A 23,472-nucleotide genomic window follows, 5' to 3' on the forward strand; every position below is an offset into this window, starting at 1 on the left:
AACTAAAAGAGGTCCTGGCTCAGTTTCGCAGGGAACGATGCCACCTCCTGAGTCAGTATTGCCGCTTCCTGGATCATCTGGAGCCTTTTTTGCAATACTGGCCTGGGCTCCTGCTAACTCGTGGTATGTGACAAGCTCACAGCTTGAATGGGTGGGACTACAGACAGCAGGATTAAACTGTCTTTTAGAGAGAGCAATGCTGCCAGTACAAAAGTAACACGCAGGAGGAAGCAATGGTGAAGTAAAAACAAAACCAGGCTTCAGGTAACTTTATAAGAGGCTTAACAAGAAACGAATTTTCATCATAAACTTATGGAAGAGTTTCCTACTTGTGATCGTGAAATAATGAATCCATTCAGTATCAGAAGGGACTGGAATACACTCAAAAATGAGAAAGGAATTGGAAGTTACTGTCATCCTTGGATTATTATTATCAAGAGAATGAAGAACAGCAGCACTGTTGTGACTCTAGGAAGAAATGCTTTATAATAAACAGGTATAGAAGGCAGTTAAAAAGGAATTTTGAAGGACTTTAATTGAACGTATCACGTGTTCATATAGTGACTTCTGTTTTTCAAGCTAAAAATTTACTCATTTCTCCATTTGTGTTTTGTTTCCTCAGAATGATATGTCTAAAACTAGTTAGAATGAGTTACTTAACAACTGCGCTAGCATAAGTGTAGAGCAAGCGACATGTGTTTTTTAAACCTGCTCTGGTCAAATGATACAGATCTCCTGTTTGGGAGATTTATTTAAAAAAATAAATCTCTGTACATACTGCGATTCTCCACCAGGGTTGATTTGTATATTTTACTTTATAATCTCTTCAGGATCCAGGTTTCCCTAGTAAATATTTGTATTGATTCTTTTGCGCTCTCAGAAGGAAATGACCTCTCTTCTTTTGAAAAGGATGATGAGTTTAGTGGGACTTTTGGACGCTGTGCTCATGAACACATGCTGTTAATTTTTTCTCCTTGCTTTGGTTTAGAGTATCTTCCCTTCTATCCCTGGTGCAAGATTTTAGGATTCTTGTCCAAGATCCATTTTGTTTCAATGGCAGCACTGCATGTTTCATTGCCAAGTGCTCAAGGCAGTGACTGATGCTATTTCTTAAAGTATTCAGAGTCCAACAGCTAATTTTCTGCATGGAACACAAAATGATAGAACTGAGAATAGAAAAATATATCAAGTTGATGTCTATTTTCTGCCATTTGAGGAGAATGCTCTCTTTAATATTTGCCAGTGCTTTGTCCAATTTCTTCGACTTTCCTAACAGCTTTTGTGCCTTCAGTAAAATATTCTGCAGCTGTAAGAAAAATGTTGTGATATAGTCGGTGTACATTTTGTTTCAAAGAACCACCTTACTTCTTCCTAGCTCCTATCTGGGATTGCCTCACCTTGGCACTGTATACCCTGGGAGCAACTTCTAGCTACTGGGATTGCACATATGTGTTTTACAGATTTAAATGTGGAGGTAGCTAAAGTAGATGGAAGTCTGGGACATTAGCCTTGGCTCATTCTTACTGTGATCTCAAGAGACTCTTACTACTCTCCCTCTTCCATGTTTTCCTGCTGACTGTTAGTTGTGCAGAGATCTGGTTTAACACATGTATCTAATACATGAATCTTGGAGTAGGTCTGAGTGGTCATAGCCATGGGAAGTTACATCCACCTCCTTGCATCATTCCACACCAAAAGTTTATCATATATTTGTAAACTTTTCCTCTGATGGGTCTGGAAATAGTAAGAATAGAAGAGTTAAAGTAGTCCTGGCTCATGTGCTTCAAAGCATGAGCTCTTATAAAAGAGATTGGAAGAAACCGCCCCTCTCAGCAGGTCATTCTGCACGTACAGAGGTGAGGCAGTGCCGTTCTCTGAGATTGCCTTGAATGTGGAGATCTTTGTACAAGGTAGGTTGATTTTTTCCACCTCCTCCCTGTACCTCTCCTAACAGTCATGCTCTGTTCTTTCCTAGTGGTGGCGATCTATGACTACACAAAGGACAAAGACGATGAGCTCTCGTTTCAGGAAGGTGCCATCATTTATGTCATCAAGAAAAATGATGACGGCTGGTATGAGGGAGTCATGAATGGAGTGACGGGGCTCTTCCCAGGGAACTATGTGGAGTCGATCATGCATTACTCAGAGTGAAGACTAGAGGACAGAACATTGCATCTCCTGCTCCAGGGACTGTCAGGGCTTCCCAGATCTCCACCAGCCTCTGGGGCCCCATCCAGTATAACTGAATGAAGGATAATTGTAACAACCACTCTTTCATTTTTTTTTCTTTTTTTCCCCCCTTCATTATGAAACAGTAGTGATTTGAGTTGTTTGAACAAATGGCTCTTCCAGCTGCCAGCAGAGGCTATCCTGAGCCATCTGACATTGAATTAAGCTGACCTATTCAGATGTAACAAACTCGTTGAGTAGCTGATGCTTCAGTTGAATTCTGACTTCTAACAGGCTTTGGGATCTGTCTCAGGAATCCTGTGTGCCCTCATGGTACTCCCCTTGGCAGCAGTGCCTGGCGCTTGGGATGTCCTGGATGCTTGCGGTGAAGGGTTACTGGCCAGTGGACATCCCTCCTGTTTCTACACTACACTCCTGTGCAGCTGGAAGAACAGCCGTATGCTAGCAAACACTGGGATTTCTGCACAGAGCCATTCCTGTAACTGACTTCCAGATAGTTGGAGACATCTTTAGCATAAACACTTCTGCAGCTGCTCTGCACATGTAGGCTGACACAGGGGCACACAGAGCTGGCTTTCATTCGCTCACCTTTCAGTTTAGACAATTAAGATGGCTGCAGCCCAGAGGACCCTCACTCCCATTTCCTCATCTTTTGAATGCCACAGATTTGTTTTGTGCTCTGCACTGATGTAAATGTGCTCCTCTCCGCAGCAAGCTACTCACCATGGGTGCTGCCAGTTTAAACAGAACTCACAGATGCTGTTACGGTGAAGGCGAAACTAAAGTTTACAGGTCCTCCTGGGGTCTGAGGATAAACTCAAGGGGCTGTGATCTAAAGTTCAAATCTACTCACGCCTGCTTGCACTAGAGAAACTTACTCCCAATTTTAGTCTTATGCACAATATAATCTTACAAGTCCAATCAGGTATTGTAAATTGGCTATTTTATACTTGATGACTAGATTTGCATATGTACTGTGAGAGCCCTGTGCAGAGGCAGGACAAACGGCAATTGTCGTCTTCATGTCTGTTGCCAAAATCTCTTCAGTGGAAGTAAAAAGGGCTGTTGTGTGTACTGGTTTCCCATGGAAATCCAAGCAGTAACTAGTAGTAGTCCTAGCTCTTCCCCCAGCCCTCTCCATTGTTTATTATAAAGAAATTGATATTTTGAGCTGTACTGGTGGATCTGGGGTGGAGTAATACCAAGTGAAGGCTCTGTAGCCCCTTGTGTTGATAGTTTGCTTTTTAATCTAGTCTCAGTTAAAAATGCTGCTCAGTGATTCTGTCTAGCAGATCAGCATAAAGTGATGGCTATACTAGTCTGCCCTTAGGATGGACTAAATGTTATCTTTGGGTAAATGTCATGCATTAACAGAATGAACTGATTAAACCTCCTGTTGTGGTCCTGTTAGCCTGCAAATTGAGCTGACCACTGTTGTGAGAGTCTCCTGGGCCAGGGCATCTTCCCAGACAACTTTTGACTGTCGCCTGGCCAGGTTCCAGCTGGTACCAACAGTAGCTTCTCAAAGGCGAGACAATGCTGCAGCTGTCTTCTGAGGCCTGTGTGTAAAACAGAGCGATGCACAGGAGAGCGCTGCTAGGGCTGGATTTGTGATGATATTGGCAACGATACAGGTAATTGACCCAATCCCCTTGCTTAGCAATTAGTGCCGTATCAGGATGGAGGTACAGGGAGGTGCCATAGCTGCTCAAGGGGGGAGAAAGAGAAAACAAACAGGTGAGGTATGTTTGTGGGATATGGATGAATGTGATCACCTGTTGTGAGCTTGTGGAGGAGTGTGTGCGTTAACTCCTGTGACAGTGTGTAAGGAACTAGTTTGTTTGAAGCCTGCAGGAGGTACAACTTTGAAGAAACTAGTGCAAAGAAGTTACTTTCTCCCCTGCTCAGTCCACAGCCGTGTAGCCAAGACACTGTTGTCTTCTTTCTAGAAGTTGACAGTATTATTGTTTGGGATGAGTGTTAGCCAGAACAGATACCCTTCTGCCTTCCTCTGTGAAAACTTGTGTCTCACAGCAAGACTAACCAAAACATCCATGTTCAGTTCCCTCAGCCCATCGTTTCTCTGGGAGGAAGCCTAGAAACGCTGGTTGTGCAATCACTAGTATGATAGTGCAGGTCTACACTTTTTGCACAGGGAGGTGGTGCTTGCAGCCCAGCTAGCAGCCTGGGTGATTGAACAGCAGTATTGGACAAGCCTGTGGTGCTCACAGCATGGCTATGTTTTCTTAGGACTGAATTTTCCTGTTTTCTCTTGCCCTGGGTACATCTGTGGTAAAGGCTGAGCAGATGGTGCTCAAATGCATCGTTATGGCAGCATAGTGAGTTACTAAATGAGAGCTGAACCTCTCTCCCTGTGCACCCATGCTCCGGCTGGGAGGTCACGTGTTGGTGAAATGCATCTTTGACTCGGTCTGCGCAAGAGCATGCGCTTGAATGCTACTGATGGGTGGGTGGGAATAGTGTGTACTTCCACTACATGTGATAGAGACCCGTGTCCTTAATCTTCATTCAGTGGGTTGTTCATCGTGCAAGTTTTCTGTGTTGTGAGAGCAGAGTGGTGTGAACTCTGGCCAGATCTCAGCACAGAAGATGAGGCTGCAAAACCTTGAAAGTGAAATGCGTACAGCTCCTTAAAGAACTGGCTTTGGTCTGATGGGCCAGGGGGTAGTTCGGTCCCTGCTGACAGCAAGAGCTGCTGTGGATGGAATTTTTGGGTCACCTCCTGCTGGTTTTATGCTTTATTATGCAGTACTAATGTAAAGAAATTTGTTGAGTTTTATGCATTTTTATTTTGTACAGATTTTAATTCTGTGGTTTGTTTGGGGATGATGCGCTGTAATGGTCATAGACCAGGCCAAGGTAAACAGGCTTTGTATATTAATGTTACATAGACTGCATGCTAGTAAAGTCAGGGTTGTGTTTCCCATTTTGTCCCTTGTACTTCTCCAAAATCTTCCCCCTCCTCCCCATTAATACATGTTTACTTTAAAAGGGGCTGGAGAATGGGGGGGGGGGGCAGGGAGAGGAACACCTTAATCATTCAAATAGGTGCACAACATCTCTGCACTGAATTCTGCTGCCACAGCTGAAGGTGTTCAGCATCACAGGCTGTTGAATCAGCAGTTACATATGCATGAGCGAGGTGGGGGAAGGAGACACTCCAGAATAGCCCAGAGAGTGCTGTATGGCCAAAATGAGTATGTTTTTCCCTTTGTGAGAGCTGCCTTAGCCCAGCCAGCTGTTTTCATTGTGCACAGAAATTGGTCAGCATCCTCTAGCGGTGTATTTTGCTTTGGTTTGTACTATCAGAGATTTATTCCTTGCTTTTGGCCCCAGAGACAAAGCTATTAACTACAGCTGCCTCTCTGCCATGTCCCTGCATGAGAGGAAGTCTGACCAAGTCTGTCCCCATCTAGTGCTGAAGCAGGTTACTTTGGTGCTTTCATTCCAGCTTGAGAGATAGCTGAGGTTGCAGGTGTCTCACCTTTTTTTTTTTTTTTTTTTTTTCTAAAATGATGGATTCATGTTCTTTGTTTCTCTCAGTGGCCGTTGCAGCAGACCGCTGAGAGGGGCAAGAGAGGCAGGCAGCAAATTTCGTGCTCGAGCATCTTGTGGGTGTGCCCACATCCAGTAGCTGGAGTAGGCACTAGGGAGCTGAAGCAATGCCTGAAGGCTTGCTGGCCTGACTGGCGAGACACAGGGAGACACCGATGCTCTGAAGAGCCCTTGCTCTTACTGGAGGACAAGAGGTATGGCATGGCCCCGGGGGCGGAGTGGGGTGGTGGTGTTACCAAGAGGCTGACTACATTCCTGGGACTCAGCTTGTCCTTGCAGTTAGTCGAGTTGGGTGTTCCTGAAAGTGGCTGGAAATTGCTGCTGATTTGAACCACAGCTCCCCACAGTCACAGTGGTCTGAGGTTGGGTGGCTTACCAGTGGGTGCTGGGAAGGCTTAAAACCAGCTAGTTCTTGCTAGGGCACTTTGTTGTCCTTTCACAGATCTCCTGGCCATTTTCTTTCTTTGCTGCTGAGGATTCTTTGTGCCAGCCAACATTGACATTGGCAGTGATGCAGCTTCTGAAAAGTGGCACTTTTATCTAGGCTGTTTTCAGTTGATCATGAAAAGAAAGCAAGACAGCAGGAGGACTGACTTCTGGCAGAGGGTAGGCTGCCTGCCTGGTGTGTATGTACGTATGTATCTGACTGGAGGTGGAGGAGGGTTGTGTACTGATACAAACTGTTGTGCTTCTGTGGTGTCTCCCACCTGTGCTGGAAGGTGACAATGCTGTGCTCATCCCAGCAACTTACACCACTTGTAGCAAGCACTGTAGATGTGCCTCTGCTGGACGTGACCTCTCTTTTTTATTAGTTATGACTGTGGGCTTCAGGCATAAATCAAAAGCAGCACTTTCTCATGTTTTTTCTTTCTGGGTTGGGACTTTATGCAGGTTAGTAAACTGAGAGCATTTACAGGGTTTCTCCTTCCAGAGGTGGGACAGGACATCTTGTGAAACAGGTGGCATCTGTATTCTCTGCAGGGCAACTTGTTGGACACTGCTGGAGGATGCTGTTGGAAAGACCACAGTGCTGTGGCTCCTTCTGGGAGTGGTACTTGCATTGAGAGTATAGGAGTCACTGAGGGAGCACTGCAGCATTTCAGGAAGCATTACAAACCCCCTGCAGGGACTTCAGTTCCTATGTTGACAACACTGGCAGTGAGAAATGTGCTGTTGCATTCACTAAGGCAAGTATTTACAACCCTATTGTCTAGAGAAGATAGTGTTGTAAACTGAGCACTAGCAGGCAGCTGGGCTATAGCTTATGGGGCATCACTTCCAAGAATTTACTGTGCTTACAGATACGTTCACCTTCCCCACCTTCTGGCATCTCTCAGTATTAGGCACTCCCACATTTTGTGGATACACAGGGGTCAGAGTACTCAAGAAAGGGACAGTGTGTGGTGGTTGGTTTTTGGGGTTTTTTTTTGTTTTGTTTCCCCCCCCCCCCCAGTAGCTTAAGTCAGTGTGTAGTAACAGTTTTATTGATCTACTTTTTATTTTGAAACTGCAAGAATAGTGGGACCCCCACCTCATGTCCATGGGAGAGTTGCTGAAGGCTTGATCAAGGTTTGCCAACTGCTGTTAAAAAGAATGATTCACAGACCCTGGTGTTCTGCTGCTTTCATTTAAAATAAAAGAACCACCCACCACCCATATGTTTTTGTGCAATCTCCTGGCCTTGCAGGAAGTGTTTTTCTTTGGTACTCTAACCATTTTAATTTTATTAGCACCTCGCTTATTACAGAACATATTACAAAACAGTAAAGTCAGCAGCAGCCTGTTGTCCAGAGGTAAGCCTACACCCAGTGTCCTGCTGAACACAGTCGTGGTGACACTGCTCAAATGTGTGCAGTACATTTGTTCCTGTTTCTGTTAAAACCTCAGAAGAATCCTACCACTATTGACTAATGAGGAAGAACTGTGTACAAATTCATTTCCATTACAGCGCCTTGTTAAAGTGCTGACATATCTGAGATTTTTTTTTTTTTAAAGAACAAGTGCTTCTTTTCACATTTGAAAAAGTGTCTTTTGCAACTTGCATGGACAAGTACTTTCTATGAATTCTCTGGAAATGTCAGTGTCTAACATGGATTTTGTCCATGCACTTTTTTCCTGAAAGCAGATATACCCCCCCCCCCTTTGGTTTGCAGTCAGAGGAGCAGCACACTGTGCTTTTGCTTTTGGCACTGCTGATGCAGCAGATGAGTGCAGAGCCCGCTGTAGTAAATGACCAAGCCCGCAGGACTCTGGGGAGCTGTGTACCACCAGTAATGTTTTATTGTGTGTGCCATTTAAACCACCTTCCAGTGAGTGCAAAACCCAATTTTTAAATTTTTTTAATTGTACTTGGAATTAACTGTTGCTGTGTACTAAACCCTCTTGTTACGAGCCCTAAATAAAAAGAACAAAGCACACGCCATGTGTTGTGTGAGTGTGCCCCTGCTGCGTCATGTTCCTTGTCTTTGGCTACAGACAGCAAGGACAAGGATAGTTGCTTGTGTATGCAGGAGCCCTGTCACAGAGGTGCTCTGAGCGCAGCACCTCCCACCGCAAAGGTATGGTCACTGATTTTGAGCCTGCTGCCTTCAGCAGCTCCTCTCTCCACTTCTGTCTTCCTCTACTCATTTCCTGCAATCACCACTAATCTCTGCTGTAAAAGCTGATGACTGATGCAGGGCCAGCCTGCGAGTGTACCCCAGGAGGAGGTGAACAGAGCTGAATTCCCTACTGTGGACCCCAGAGAGGGGCTGCAGCAACACTTACCAGCCATCAGCTGTTCTTGCCTGAGCAGAGCTGTACAGGACTCTGCACACCTGAGGGAGGACGCAGATGGAAAAGGTGAGCCTTCACACTGGGTCCTCTTTAAACCTGTAATTGGTATGCACCATGTTACTGGTACAGCCAGCTCTGACCCACTGCAAAGAACTGTGCAAAGGAACAATAAAAAGCAATTTTATTGAGGGTGATCATATAAACGGTAACCTGTGGGCCATCAGATACCTGATCCCTACAGAGGGGAACCACTGATGCCCTGAGAACACAGTGTGGGTTCTGAACTCATAAAAAATGAAAAGGGCAAGACAGAGGATTAAAACAGAGTATTAAATTTAACTACATCTTTATTGAATTGTGCATATTCCATTGTATAATGATCTATATTGGGTACTCTATAATGTAGTATTTTTTTGTCCTCTCCCATGCTTAAAAAAGTATATTTATACATATATATATTTATAATATGGCAAAGCTCCCCCCAACCTGAAGCTATCAGTCTAAAAGAGCTTTGATTTTTGTTTTTTGGAAAGGGAAGAAGAGGGGAGGCAATCCCATTAAAAGATAAAATGTGCAATTTTCTTTTTAAAGCAGTAAACATGAATGTATTTACAGCACTCAGCACAAGTTTGCTGCACAGACAAATCATCATTGCAATGACACTTTTTTCTTACATTTGCATCCCCAGTATTATACAGAATATTACCAGTGGCTGCTAATAATTAGTGTAAGCCATAAACCAAATTGCTGCTCCAGTTAATTTCTGGTCCACTGCAGTCCACTAGAAGAAGACCTAAGATTTGCACTTAAAACTTGTGACAAAGCGTTTAGTTTTCCTTTTAGTAGTACAAGCTTTATAGTGCTGCTCCAAATCAGCAGCAGGGAGCCTTGAGCACAGGTTCATTTGCTAAACTGTCCTTTGCCCCTGCCCGTTGCAAGATCTGTACCCAGTTACCAGCGTTGGTTAAAGGCAAGAGATGCACAATGTCTAACAGTGGCAGCCCTGTTCCTTGCCGAACAGCTGCTGCAGATCGGCAGCACTGCAGCTCCTAGCAACCTGGCCTCAGGAGAGGCTGATGCAAGCACCTCTGCGTACCTGGAATTTAGCTCTGAATGCATCTTTGGCATCTTGGGAAAGGGGGGGGGGAACTATTGAACAGTTAGTTGGTTGAATTCCTAAGTCTCCTAAAAGACAAGTCACCTTTAACCATTAAATAAGGGGGAGGTCCAAAAAAATCTCTTACTCTAGTTCCTGTTGCTCCTGTTCTTCCAACTTCTCTAGCTCTCCTCACCAAAGATACACACTGCTGATGAACAGAGAGCTCACTGAGTCCTTGCCCTCAGAGCACCACGTAGCCATCAACCCAAATCAATATTTTTCCCATGTTAGTTGCAATTACTTTAATTTACGTTGTGAGGGATGAGCATGCGTTGTCACCTCATTTGCAGTTTAGTGTCTTAAATTTTTCAAAACTAGACAAGGCCTGTGACTCACTGGATCACAGTATTAGCAAGTGCTGACTCCTGCAACGTAATGCTGGTATTGTCAGTCTTCATAAGCATTTTTTTTAATTGAAGGAGAAAAAGAGTTCAGAAAACGAAATTACTTAACTTTAGAAAAAACTTGTAATGCCAAAAATAAAAGCTTAAAACCAGCCAGCACATTACAAAAATGTGTAAGAGAAACTATCCCCTGTAGTGTTAAATCCTCTCTGCTTTGGAGTCTGCCTTGATTGTGTGAAGGAATTCAAAGCTAAACACCAGAAGCCACAAATGGGTTTGGGAAAACATCTCCTCCCCAAAGTAGTAAGACTCCCCTCACCTCCAGATGAGGAAGCACTGTTTGAACAAGTATGTAATCTATACCTTAACAATGAAAAAAGAAAAAAAAAAAAAAAAACCAAACAAAACACTCACAGGTTCTGGCTGCATTCTCACTACCTTCTGTCAGGAGTTTATATTGCTTTCCTGGAGTGCCACTGATTTTAACATGCCTCTGTATTTGAATTAATACTAGTAAGACCCACTTACAATGTTATTTTGAATAAGAAATAATTTTACCTGCAATGTACCACTGAAGTAAAACAATTTAGTTCTATGCAGTTTTCTGTAATCAGAAAATTTCTCTTTTGCCCTTCTGCTGTTGAAACGGCACTTTTGGTTCCTTTAACTGTGGAAAAAATAATTTTGACTCAGGAAAACTGGCCACACTTTATCTCTGAGCTGATTTATCTGGTTGCCTAAGGGCACAGAAAGAAGAAATTAGAAAACTTTCAAATGTGCAAGTCCAGAACAGTAAATCTTAAAATGCACTTGTTGGAAAAAAAAAAAACAACTGCTCCCTCTCCCATCAGACCTGAAACCAAAGTGATCCAGGTACCTTCACTTTGTTTCCCTGATCTGTCAGTCAGTCACTGTTGCCCTGCAGGAAACTACAGGGTAAGTTCAGGAGAGGAGCTCTTTGGTTTTGAGGTCATGCACCAAGTCAGAGCAAGTACTGGTGGTTTGCCGCAGGAGGAAACTGCACAGGGCAAAGCAGGAGCTTTCCTCTTCCACAGAAAATAACAGGATTATTTTAGCGTAAGACTTGTGCCTAATCTGCCCACCAACCACAGCTTTTGAAGGACTAAACAGAACCCTGCCCATATCCACCTCAAACATACTACCTATGGTTTGTTTAGAACCTGTGGGTTTTTTTGTTTTTAAAATAATTTCTCCTCTAAGATTAGTGCTGATATAAGAACCTAGTTTTCCTTTCCAAAGCAGCTCCCCAAGACCGGAATTACAGTGAGTGTCCGAGAAGAGTAGCTCCCTGCTTTCTATACCTGTGCTGCAGGCACAAAGAAACCTGGCTGAAAAGGAAGGACCCTGCTGCTCACAGAGGTGGATGCTACTCCTGCATGGCAGAAAGGAAATGAAGACCAAATCGGGAACAGGTTATGGAATACAGCTGTATGCTCTCAGCTCCCCCTGCAGCAGTGGGGCTTTCCCCAACACTCACCTTAACCAGTGTCAAAGGCCATATGCTTCATCATGTAACACAACTACAGCTGTACTCTCTTAGTATTTTAGGATAAAATCATCTGCTATCTTTGTGTCCAGTGTATGAAAGCTCAGATCTCACATGCTCATTTTAATAGTGCCAAAGGGATTACAGACCATGTTTGTAGCAGGAAGCTTCTTGCTGTGTGTCTAAGATCTGGCCTCTTTGTTTTCTGATTTAAAGAAGTACAATGGTGCAATTATGAGACCAGTGCACATGTGGAAAATTAACATACTTGCAAATAAGGCATAAATATTTACTGTCATAAAAACAGTAAATACACTGGAAAAGCAAGTTACAATGAGGGGTCTCATAAGCTGAAAAGGCAACCAGGTTGTCTGAAGCAAGCTGCAGCCACTCACTGTATTTCTGTATCACTACTGGCTTAGGAAGTAAGTTGTAACAAGAAGGAATACAGGGTGCCACCTTTGCTGACGTTCATTGTTTTTTGCTGCAAACTTAAAAGTTAAACTTCTGTCTCCCAGCAAGCTGTGTAGCAGCCTGCAATAGTAAGCATGGATTCATTGTCTAGGGAGAGATACTGGGTAAATGAACTTGGGCACAGGAAAATGAGAACAAAGCTCAAATGCCTCTGCAGAAACTGCACTCAAAACATTGCTCTGCTGAGTCCAAAGCCCAGAGGTACCTGTACTGAATGAAGAAAAGAAGAGGAGCTGGGACTGACACACACCAGTGAAGCTGTCTTGGGGGAAAAGAAACAGATGGGGCAAGCAGAATTTTCCCTGACTGCTCTCATATGGAAGTACATGCTGCGTCAGCCTAGATGCATCTTGCCAGGGAACGTGTCCACTTACCTATCATCAGTAACAGCTGGGGAGTTACAACTCTATCTGTGAACCTTTTGCTCCACTGGTGGGTATGAGCCCCATGAGCTGCATACAGTACAAAGCAGCAGGAGGACCAATGTTGAAAATTACAGCACCCATGAGTTGCATTATAGCCTCACAACCTTCCTGTGAAGTTACTTGCCAGCTACACTGAGCATGCTTAAAATCAACAATGCAAATGCTTTTAAGGACACTTTATAAGCACAAAAATAGTAGAAACCAAACTTTGTGAACAATTTGAAAGATACAAAAAAGTGCCTTTCCATAGCAGTGCTTTAAAAATGCACACAATGGTATATACTCTTATTGCTCAAAAAAATTAGTCTGAAATATTAAAACAATTTCCAGAGGTGCTGAAACAGATTTTTAAAAAAATCATATGAAACAGGTCAGCAGAGACAGCACCATTATTTTTTTCTCTTTTCATGATGTACTTATTTAAAACTATATAGTTATAGATGTGTCATTTTCCCCCTCTAATTAGCAAAGCTTTTTTTCCTAGTCATAAATTATTCACAAAGACATTTATTTTATTATTTGGATTTTTTATAAAACACTTTATAAAAAAAGGAATGGGGGACACTGTCACAATATTTCTTAAATCTATCAGCCTGAATTACTCTAATGAGAGATTACTTTACATCTTTTTTACATGCTTGAGGATACTGTCAGGTCAAGCTTCTTCCTTTGTTTCATTCTTTGGGGGAAGGAAAGCATTTAAAATTTGCTTTTGGAGAAAAGGTAAACAGTAAAAATCATCTGCCATCTGAGCCTTGACAGTATCCCTGTGGTGACGAGGGAAGTCGTAACAACCAAAGATGGGGTAGGTACAGTCCAAGTATTTTAGTTACTTTACAAAGTTTGCGTACCACTACCCTGTAATGAACATGCATGATACGTAAGACCACTTACGCTAACTACACTACCTTATCACAACGACCAAATACGCGGGTAAGACTGTACAATCAGGCTACTGAAGTACACAAAAAAGGACTCTAGTACTTGATCTGGTGATTGACTGTGGATCAGTGGCAAACAAAAAAACCAAAGCAAATACGATAGTCTATTTCCTACTCATATGGGCCCTTAAATTAAGTTATTAACAAATGTTACTGCCTCTCAAGGTTGGGGTTTTTTTCCAGTCTTCTCCCATGACTGCTAGAAGTGCAACTTCGTAATTAACAGGTTTATGCTATGGTTCACCATCTCTGGAGGGTCAAAGAAAAGAGAATTCCCACTCTGCTTGGCCTGAAATTACCACTCCCTTCTCTCTTTCAAAAGGGAAAGTTTCCTGACAGTTTCTAATGAATTACAAACAATACCTTCTTTAAATGTTTCCAGACACTTGTTTTTGTAAAGATAATACGTCTTATCAGGCACAGACAAGGTGAGACTGTATGCTGTGTATGCTTGTGCGAGAACATAACACTCTCTACAGAAACCTACCTGTTCCTTCAGGGAAAGAATTACACGTACAAGTGACGTATCGGTGTGGGTCAGCCTTGTGGATTGGCAGCCATTGCAGGAGTCCTGGCAGCTTTTAGAAGGGGTTAACACAAATATATTCATCTTGAGCTATAGAAACAAATGATTGAGCCTGCTATAAAGTTAGAATGCATAATGGATTGGAATAATATATATTTATCCTACTTACTGCATGGACAAAAAATTTGGAAATGATTTGTAGCAGTGTATATTTTTAAACTATTTGGAAGGGAGGGGGAGGCTCTTTTTAGTATAAATATATTTCACTCCAGCCCACTATATATAAAATCTATTTTCTTCCTCAGAACATACTAATTTTCAGTAGTATTATGACCAGAATGTTTTGGTATGTTGCATCTGTACTTTTCAAGCAATGGACAATGCACAGTTACTAACAGAACACCTCAGCTCTGTGCCATTTACCCACCACAAACTGCCAAGAGGTTTGTGTGTGGTTTTTTTCTTGTTGTGGTTTTGTTTGTTTGTTTTGGCTTTTTCTTCCTTTCTTTAAAGTGCCCCCTACATCTTCATCTTTGTGGTAAGATTTGACTAGTTAGTTATAGAGTCCAATTCCAGATAATATAGTGACTGAAACAATAAATACAGTTCTACAAAAACATTCTGGTTATCTTCTATAATTGCGACGAAATATATCACAATATATTATATACCTACACTTATAATACATGCACAAACATGTCTCACATGGACAGACACTACAAAAAATTATCTCCCTCCCTCCCCTAAATGCAGAAAAAGTAAGAAAATGGGTTTTTGGTCCAATCCATATGACGGGTGAAAGAAATTGAAATGATAAGTCAATGCCTCTCTACTCACCTTTCCCAATAAAATATCAACACCCCCAAGCCCCCAACTTTTTTGGCTTAGCCATGAAAGGGGAATGTCTTTACATTTAGCCTTAGCTACAGTTTGAGATCACCTCTTTTGATGGGGCTATCATCCACGTCCCCACATTCTCTCCAAGTGCGCAAGATCACAGGTTGGCTGATCACGGAGTGGCCCACAAGTTACAGAGAGCACCGGCCCCTGGGGACTGACTACCAGTCCCGTGACAGCTTGGTGTTCTGATCCCTTTTGGGAGGTGTGGGGGGTGGCCCCCTCCGTAACGTTGCATAGCCGGATATATGACTGCCCCCAAAGCTGCTCATCTTCTGCTGGTCAGCCAGCAGCTCCGGTGGAGGTGGAGGCAGGGCCATGTCATCCATGGTGGCTGTGGGCTCTGTTCTGGACATCCGTGCAGAGGAGAGGGAGCCATGCCGGGTGATGGATTTCCGCTGCAGCGTCCGGTTGAGGTCTGCCAGGAATCCCGGCTGAACACTAAGGCTGGACTTGGGTGAAGTGGGCACTTGAGGGCCAGCTGACCCTGGTGGCTCTGCGACCTCTGCCTGTGTCAGTCGAGTGCTGTCGTTCCGCTTGGGACGTGTGGGTGGTGGGGCTTTTTTCACAGATGGTTTTGACCACGCCTGAGGCTGGGGATTGACAACAGCGACTTTTGGGGAGGTGCTGCCTGAAAACACGGATGGGATCTCAACTGGCGGGAGAGGAAGATCTATTTCAGGTGGTGGTGGTGGAAAGTCTGAATCTGATGGCGGTGAAGGGAATTCAACCACAGGTTCCTTCCCAGACATACCCGGAGCAGAAGCCTTGGCTGGGATCCCTCCTTGCGGAAGGACAATGGGCAGGCTCACCCCAGAAAGGTTGAGCTTTCCTGGCTTTGGAGGGGCTGCAGGAGGTGATGACTCCTTGGAAGGAGACCCTGACGGCTCTGGTGGATGTGCAAATTTGCTGACAAGGCGGTCCACTGAAGGTCTCTTGGACTCATGGTACTCAGTGGAGCTTGTGGACTTGATGCTGGAGTTTCGCTGAGGTGTTGGAGGTGGTTTCTTCCCTCCGGGGCTTGATGTCTTGCTGGTCTTTTTGACTGGAGACCCTGATTTGTCAGGGGGGGGAGAACCTGCAGAGGAAGCGGGGGAAGGAGGTGGAGGAGGAAACACTAAGCTGCTCTCTGGTGGAGGAGGGGGGAAATCTGGTGAGGGAGCGGAAGCGGGCTGCCATTTGGGCTTTGCCTTCACTGCTGGAGGTGACTGTGGAGCCACGCTCAGTGGAAGGGGTTTCAGAGGCTGGGGCTCAGTGGCAGGTGGGGTGGGAGGAGGCGGGAACTGGCTAACTATCTGTTTCACCACCGATGGCACTGGGGACTGAGGGGATGGAGGAGGCTTCGCAGAGAAACTCTGCTGCTTTGGGAACGTTGGGGGGGGAGCGGGGCCAGGAGGGGCTGGGGGCAGTGGAGGCACCTGGGGAGAGGTGACACTTGGTTGTTTCTTTATTGCAAGGGGCAATGGAGCTGGCACGGGGGGGGTGACATATGTGACCCCTGGTGATGCTGCCTTCCCACTAGGCTGTGGCGGGAGAGCTGCCATGACAGGCTTTGGGGGTGCCTGGGGTGGTGGTGGGGCAGGCACTGGAGGAGGAGGTGGTGGTAACGAGGAGGTGGGAGGGGCCTGGCTTGTATTTGGTTGAACCTGATGGATTTTGGGGGGCGGCGGCGGCGGCGGCGTGAACTGTGGCACAGAGGGGGCACAAGGTGCTGGCTTCAGTTGCGCCATGGCCGAACCCGGTGTGGGAGGAGGTGGTGGAGGGGGGGGAGGTGGCATGACCCCATTGGGGGGCACCAGTATCTGAGGCTTTCCTAAGGGTGGGGGGGGTGGAGGGGCCTGCTGTGCAGCAGGGGCTTTGGAAAAAGGCCCACCATGCTGGGCAGCGTTCTGCAACCTGGTGATGGTGCTGTACTTGACAAACATGGTGGCAGGTGAGACCACAGATGGGGCGGCCTGGCTGGGGAGTGGGGGTGGGGGCGGAGGAGGGGGGGGCGGGGGAGGGGGGGGGTGGAGGAGGTGGAGGGGGCAGTGGGGGGGACGGCTGTGATGCTGTGTAGGGTGTCGCCACTTTTGTCTGTGGGGACACAGGAGGTGCGACAGACACAAAGGGTCGACCTGCAGGCTCCATTCGGGCCTATTGGGAAGGGATTTTTAGTGAAAGTGGAAAGGGAGAAAAAGAAAAAGAGAGAGAGAGGGGGAGGGAGACAAAGAGATTATAAAGTCAAGGTCTAAATGTGCCTGTCATTAAAAATTAAGTGGCAGATTACAGCATGCAGGAAGCATTAGCAAAACAATGCAGCAAGAAACAATTCCATACAGGGACAAGCCTGGACCAGGCAGGCAGGGAGGGGAGCTGGCAAGAATCAGTGAAGCCAGGTCTACTCCAAGCTAGGCTGAATATCAGGGAGAGAATACGCCAGCCTCGTCACTTCTGTGGGGCCGGCAGTTGTACACCTAGGGAGAATCGCTGGACCTCCTCTGGGCAAGTATAATGACCCAAACAGAGTACTCCCCAGAGCGCCACAGGCCATGACAGGGACATCATGCAGAACAAGAGACCCTGCAGACACCTCCTCAGCTCAGTAAGACCAGAGTATACTAGTACACTAGGACCATACATGGCCTCCCAGGGCATCTGTCAAGCCTTTACGTTGGTTAGCTCAGGCCTTATCCTGAAGTGCTCTAAAACATGTGAAGAGCAAGCTCTATTCCGGAATACTTCTGAGATCCTTCCACTCCACATGCTCTGATATCCAAGACAGGCAGGGGAAAAAATGAGGAAAAAGAGGGAGAACTGAGGTTTCCTAAGAAAATTTCCCCAGAAGGAAATGTTTAGAGATCTGCAAAAGAAAGTTAGCTTGGGAAAGAAAAGCTATACGTGCATCTATTATGTTAAGCAGAAAAAGAAAGGAAAGTCAGGGAAAAACTGACTAACGGAAGGAGCAATGGGAAAGCAGCAGGCAATGTTTCAGAATACTGGTTGGGTTTTGCTCAAGTTAAATTGTTTCTTTGAAATTGTAAGCCTACATTCCTGTTAAAAATGAAAAAAATAATTGCATTACTCAAATTTATAAACATCCTCCTAATACAAAGTGGTTTGGCTACAAGCCAAATTGTGAACTTCACAGTGCACAGCAGAGAAACATGCATTAGAAATGCAACACCAACACAGCAACTGACCACACTGGGTGCCTATACTTCATTAGTAGATACTTCGCCACAAGTTAACCCAGTTACGCTCATTTGCACTGCATGAACAGGTTTGCCTATTGCTTTGTTCTAAACACAGATGCACAGAGTTTCTATATGCGCAGAACACCAAAAGGATTAGAGTCAGAAACAACAACCAGTGATTTACACCACCCATGGGGTGTGCCTTTACCTGTCACATTAGGTCTAGAAGGCAAGAGTATAACAAAGTTCTGAAGCTAAATCAAGGCGTTCACATAACAAAATGAGAGAAATCTTGATCTCTTGCAAGTGTTAGTCTGTAAATTACCATTCTCCCAATCACCCAGGTTAATGAATTTTCAACTAGCACCACCTGACCTTAATTGTGCCCTGTATAAGGCACCACGGGTGTGCTGACCTTAGCTGTGCTGAGCTTCGCTTTTGACACCTGAGACAGCAAAAGGCAACAGGAAAAATAAAAGCAGCATAAAACAGACAGCCAGGGAGACCAAGGCATAACAGAAGAGCTACCCCTGAATGGCAAGACCATGGAGAATCTTGCATTTGTCACTTAAAGCACACACAGCAAGCACGCATTTTGATGCCTGTTTTAGCATCTCAATTGAAATAACGTGTTCAAAATCTAACAAGCAAAATGAGACATGATGAGATCATGTTCGCTGCCCAGTTATATAGAATATGAACAGACAAATAAAGTATTCTTTGGGCAAACAGCAATTTTCAAAATATGAAGTGGACAGATGACCTACATTTTGGGAAAGGTGTTTTTTTAAAATCTTAGGTACACATGAAAGAGAGAGGAATTTTCCTCATATCCATTGAAGACAATCATTTTCAGTGAGCAAATTAAACACTCAGGACAGGGAAAAGAATATTGTGCATCTCAAGAGGGGGAGCCCCTCTCATCTCACAGAATCAAATTAAATTTCCACAACCAGAAACATATTCAGTCATACTTTGTTTACAGAAGAACTTTGAAATAGATCATTGTCCTTGTTCATCCTTGTAACTACATGATGTTCTTCTATGTGTCTTAAATTACTTACTGCATGCTATCAATTCATATGTGTAACATGCATCTTAACGACTATCTGGAACTCTCAGAAATGCTATAAGAAGAATAGTATCTATTTTTTGAAACAACAACTGCACTTTTTTTTAAGCTGTTTTTCCTAAGAAAACTTTTGCAACTGAACTCTTTTCTTACGCTGGTTGCTTTTGGATTGGTTAGCAAATTTCAGTCAAATATGACAGATCACTGGAAATTTCAATATATTTTCAACTTCAAGAAATTGTTGTGAAGTTACTGGCACCTGGTAAATGAGGGAAAAGGACGCAGAACTCACCCATTTTTAACCTGCCGAGCAGTTAGCCACTGGCCAACCAGTACAATGTCCTGGTTGGCTGGTCAGCCTCAACGTCATCTCCCTGCTTGCTGAGAGGGATGGGACAAGGGTGACAAGGGGGGAGAAAGCTGTTGCAGAAGGGGAAGGGACATGCTGGACAAGGCCGTTAATTCTGTCACTTGCAGCAACCTGCCTGTATGAACTTCTTAAGCCAGCTTTGTCACCAAAGTGCTGTGGAATAACTACCTCTGAAATAATCATTTGGAGACTAATCTGCCTAAACCAGCCTGTCTCAGTATCACTGCAAGTGCAGCTACCTTCTAATGTAAATTACAATTTTTTCAACACTGTTGTTTCCTTTCTTGCCCCACAGTTTAACATTTTCCACTGCCAGTCTGATTTATTAGTTATTTAAGTTCCTTGGGCCCGACCTGTACAGGATAAAAAAACCCCATGTACTGTAGTTTCACTGAAGGTAAATTTGTCACCAATTTACTCAGAATTTTTTATCATTCTTTCAGATTATAATTTGACACGGTTCATTTCATTTGGATTCTTTGAAGTTTTAGGGCAATCCATTCACCTGTGTTACACACAAAGAAGAGAAATATACCTTTTCTTGGATTTGTGTATAGAAAGGAATTCAAATTGATGAAATCTTGAAACATGGATGGCCCTCAACAGGGAGCAGTCTGAATATTTTAGTTTTAAAATGGCTTTAATCAGATTACATAAGAATTCTTGGGGGTTATTTAAATGAGCAATTGCCAGCAACACTCCAGACTTGATAAGAACAACGGTGATCTCACTGTGCTAAACTTCAAACTTTTCTCTAACAGCTCACAGAGAGTGTAGCAGCAAAATTTTCACATTAAAACCAAAACTTTAGCAAACAATAACATTACAGTTCTCATAGCAGCACTCTTTCACCTCTGTCAGATACATGCTTAGACAGACTCAAGTGCCCTGTCTTTTGCATCTACTCAGCTCCTGCAGACACGATGCACCCTGTACACATAGACAAGCCATCTGCTAATGAACATGCACCAGGTGTTGCACTCATGCAGTAGAAAAATTTGGATCACAATTTAGCAAGCTACATTCTTGGGGGGGCTGAGTACTACATTACTATTAGAATCAGACAACTTCCAAGCCAGCAGGCACTGCAGAAAAGTTATGAATCCCAAAGAATGCAGCCATGTCAGCTTTCACATTGTGCCACATGTGCTTTCTTATTTGAAAATGTGATGTCGTGTCTTATTTTTATTTATTTATCTGATGCATCAAAGCCAGATGTAGTGACTTGTGGGTTTAGTTTTGAAAAGCTTGCTTCTCTAGCTTGAACCTGGGGTCTGGGAAAGATTAAAAACTGACAGGAGCGAAGATAGCTTCTCATAGCATCCTGCCAATGTACTTCCACATGTAACTGCCGCAGTTAATCCTGATGCCATAGCTGTTCAGGAACCTGGAAATTCCTTTGCATCTGACAAAAAAACAGCTTAAGTAGCAATTCTGCTGTGTTTGTAAGTATTCCGCAGGAACTACACCAGTCAACTACCACAGAAAGGACAGAAAACTAATCAAACCACAACAGACGTGAGCCCCAGGCTTCAATGGGTTAAAATCTTTTGTAACTCTCTACCGGCAACAAGAGATACCAAATCTGCCTCAGTCCACAATTGCTGTCAGTTTTAGTACTTTTGCTTTGACCATATCTATGGTTACTCTTTCCATTTCCACCAAATATAATAGAAAACATTGGAGTAAAAACTACTGGAGTACTTAAATAGATATACCTGCCTTCAGGTCTCAGTTATTCACATCTTTACAATGGAAAGATGTGGCTAGTTAACTGGAGAAAGATCTTAGTGAAAGAATTTCATTCAACTTGTTAACAGCTGATCTTTTTATTTTGTCTTTATTCAACATTAGTTAATAGGATTCTATGGGAAGGCTGTATCATGCCTTCAAAGAACAGAGGACTTCTGTGCACACAGATAAAAGCAAGAACAGAAGGTTCCAGGGCTGAAATCCCTGAAAAACCAATTCCTGAAAAAACAATTATATGGCAGCATATGTCAATAACATAGAGTAAAAAAAAAGAAGAAATCCCACTCAAGACAGAGATGGAAAAGGTATCGCTCTATCTCGTACATTTTGTTGGGCGTTGGTTCTCAAAACTAAAGTCTTCTTGTTACCTTGCTGGATTCCTCCAGTTGGGTGCCTCGTTTCCAGGCCTCGGAGAACATGGAGCTGACAATACTTTGGGAACGGACGTGTCCAGCTGGCTGGGTGTCAGAAACTCCACTGTCAGACTGATTGGAATGATTTGATTGAGATTCTGTTTAGAAGAAAGTTAAGAAACAGTTAGCATGTGTTTCTGAATGCAAGAGTAAAGTTGATGTATTTATAATGCAACTCTGTATGACATTTATTGGTGACACTTGTTAAACATGTTATCCCATCAAAGGACATTGTTCCCATTAACTACTGCATAAGCTTTAGCTCACATCCAGGCCATTTCTGTCTAGAAAACAAAACAGTACAACAGATCCCAGATATTAACCAAATCTGAAGTTCCAGAAAGATGACAGTGTGTCAGATATGCTGCCAAGTAAAACCACACTGCAGTTGTATAGGTTCTGAAACACTCAACAGCTCTTGCACTGTGGGAAAAGTCCCATTTCATGCAACACACGCAGCGTGCTCTCTCCAGCACAACCGTAGAAACAGACACTGGACATAGGCTGAGGACAGGCAAACTACGCTAGCCAAGGCAACAGTCTGCTTCTGACTGCTCCATTCCTCAAGGGAAGAGAAGGAATGATGCACATCTTGCAACTAGCAAACACAGATGATGCTCTGGGTCCACAGGGTAACTTGAAAAGACAGCAACAGCCACTGCCAGACCGATTTATCCAGCCTGGCACCTACTTTCAGTGTAGTCCCAAGCTATCCTGGGGAAAAAGAGCATCTAGGCAGAGGCTGGACTGTGGCTCTGGCAGAACCTTCATGGCCTGTGGGCTGTGGCTCAGCTCCCCACCGCCAGAGAAACTTTATCAAAAAACACCCAGCTTGGATGGAAAAAATTGTTAGTAACTGAGAATTTACTGCTACACCCAGCAAGCTGTTCCACACAGTTGAAAAAACATGGTGCCTTCCCAGTTAGGCTGAATTTGCTTAGCTCATTTTCACAGGCTAGTTTCTGAACCTTTCCAATTCAGTAGCATTACTTCCTGACCTGTATTTGTGATGGACAAAACACTTTCACACAATAACCTGTTTTCAATAATGAAACTTGCTGCTGAGGGTTCAGAATAACCTGGCAGAGCATCAGTGATATCTCAACAGTGAAATTAGACTATATAAATCATTCATCAATTTTTAAACAGTTATGTGCTACAAAAAAAACCAGTCCTGGTCCTGCTGAGAGGTAAACAGGAGCATATTACTGCAGGAATGCACAGTTTGACACAGGAACAGAAACAGTATTTTCAAAGTTTTTTTCTCTAAAGAATTTGTTTGGATATTTGTCTTTGGGCAGAGGCTATTTCTCATCTTCCTAAACATAGCATAAAAGACTTTGGAAAAACAGTCCATTTCCTGCAATAGTCTCTCCTGAGGTCTCCAGATAGCGGATGATAAAAAAGGTAATTAAATCTTCCTATTATGAGACAGATCACATTATTACCTGGCAAACTAGATGAGCTGGAGCCTGACTTGATACTGGAACTAGACAAAGAAGTCCAGTCATACGCTGATTCTGTTCTCTTCAATGCTTCCTGATAGTTCATGTATAGTTGCTTCCCATACTAAGCAAAACAACAAACAAATTTAACAACTGTATAGGCTGTGTACCCTTTTCAGACTGTTGGGCTCTCTCTCTGGCTTCTCTATTCCACCTTTTTTTCCCCACAGAGAGAAACAACAGGCTCCTTGTTAAGGAGCTCAGGCAACATTAATTCAGCGCAAATTTCATTTTGTTTTATTTAACAAAGTGGCAACTCCCTTCCCCCAACCTTTTGCCTTTTTATTAGTGAATTGCTGAAAGAAAGAAAAACAGTTTACTTATGCTAGAAGAGATAGTGTCAAGCAAGAAATGGGCCAATGAATAAACT

General features: G+C 43.8%; 2 protein-coding genes across 24 annotated transcripts in view; one reads left to right on the forward strand and one right to left on the reverse strand.

Annotated features, from left to right (window-relative positions):
* Positions 1-8,183, forward strand: part of ABI2 (abl interactor 2) — a 73,172-nt gene extending 64,989 nt beyond the window's left edge. For all 23 annotated transcript variants that reach the window (XM_054830672.1, XM_054830676.1, XM_054830680.1 and 20 more), the window contains one exon: positions 1,976-8,183. In XM_054830672.1, coding sequence (XP_054686647.1) covers positions 1,976-2,151 — 176 coding nt within the window. In that variant the 3' untranslated portion in view covers positions 2,152-8,183. The remainder of the gene's footprint in view (positions 1-1,975) is intronic.
* Positions 8,184-8,857: 674 nt separating this feature from the next.
* Positions 8,858-23,472, reverse strand: part of RAPH1 (Ras association (RalGDS/AF-6) and pleckstrin homology domains 1) — a 97,885-nt gene continuing 83,270 nt past the window's right edge. Inside the window, 4 exon segments of the mRNA XM_054830671.1 lie at positions 8,858-16,823; positions 16,825-16,950; positions 21,553-21,695; positions 23,046-23,166. Of these exon segments, the coding sequence (XP_054686646.1) occupies positions 14,976-16,823; positions 16,825-16,950; positions 21,553-21,695; positions 23,046-23,166 (2,238 nt within the window). The 3' untranslated portion in view covers positions 8,858-14,975.

This window comes from Grus americana, chromosome 6, assembly GCF_028858705.1.
Source record: "Grus americana isolate bGruAme1 chromosome 6, bGruAme1.mat, whole genome shotgun sequence".
Classification (NCBI taxonomy): Eukaryota; Metazoa; Chordata; class Aves; order Gruiformes; family Gruidae; genus Grus; species Grus americana.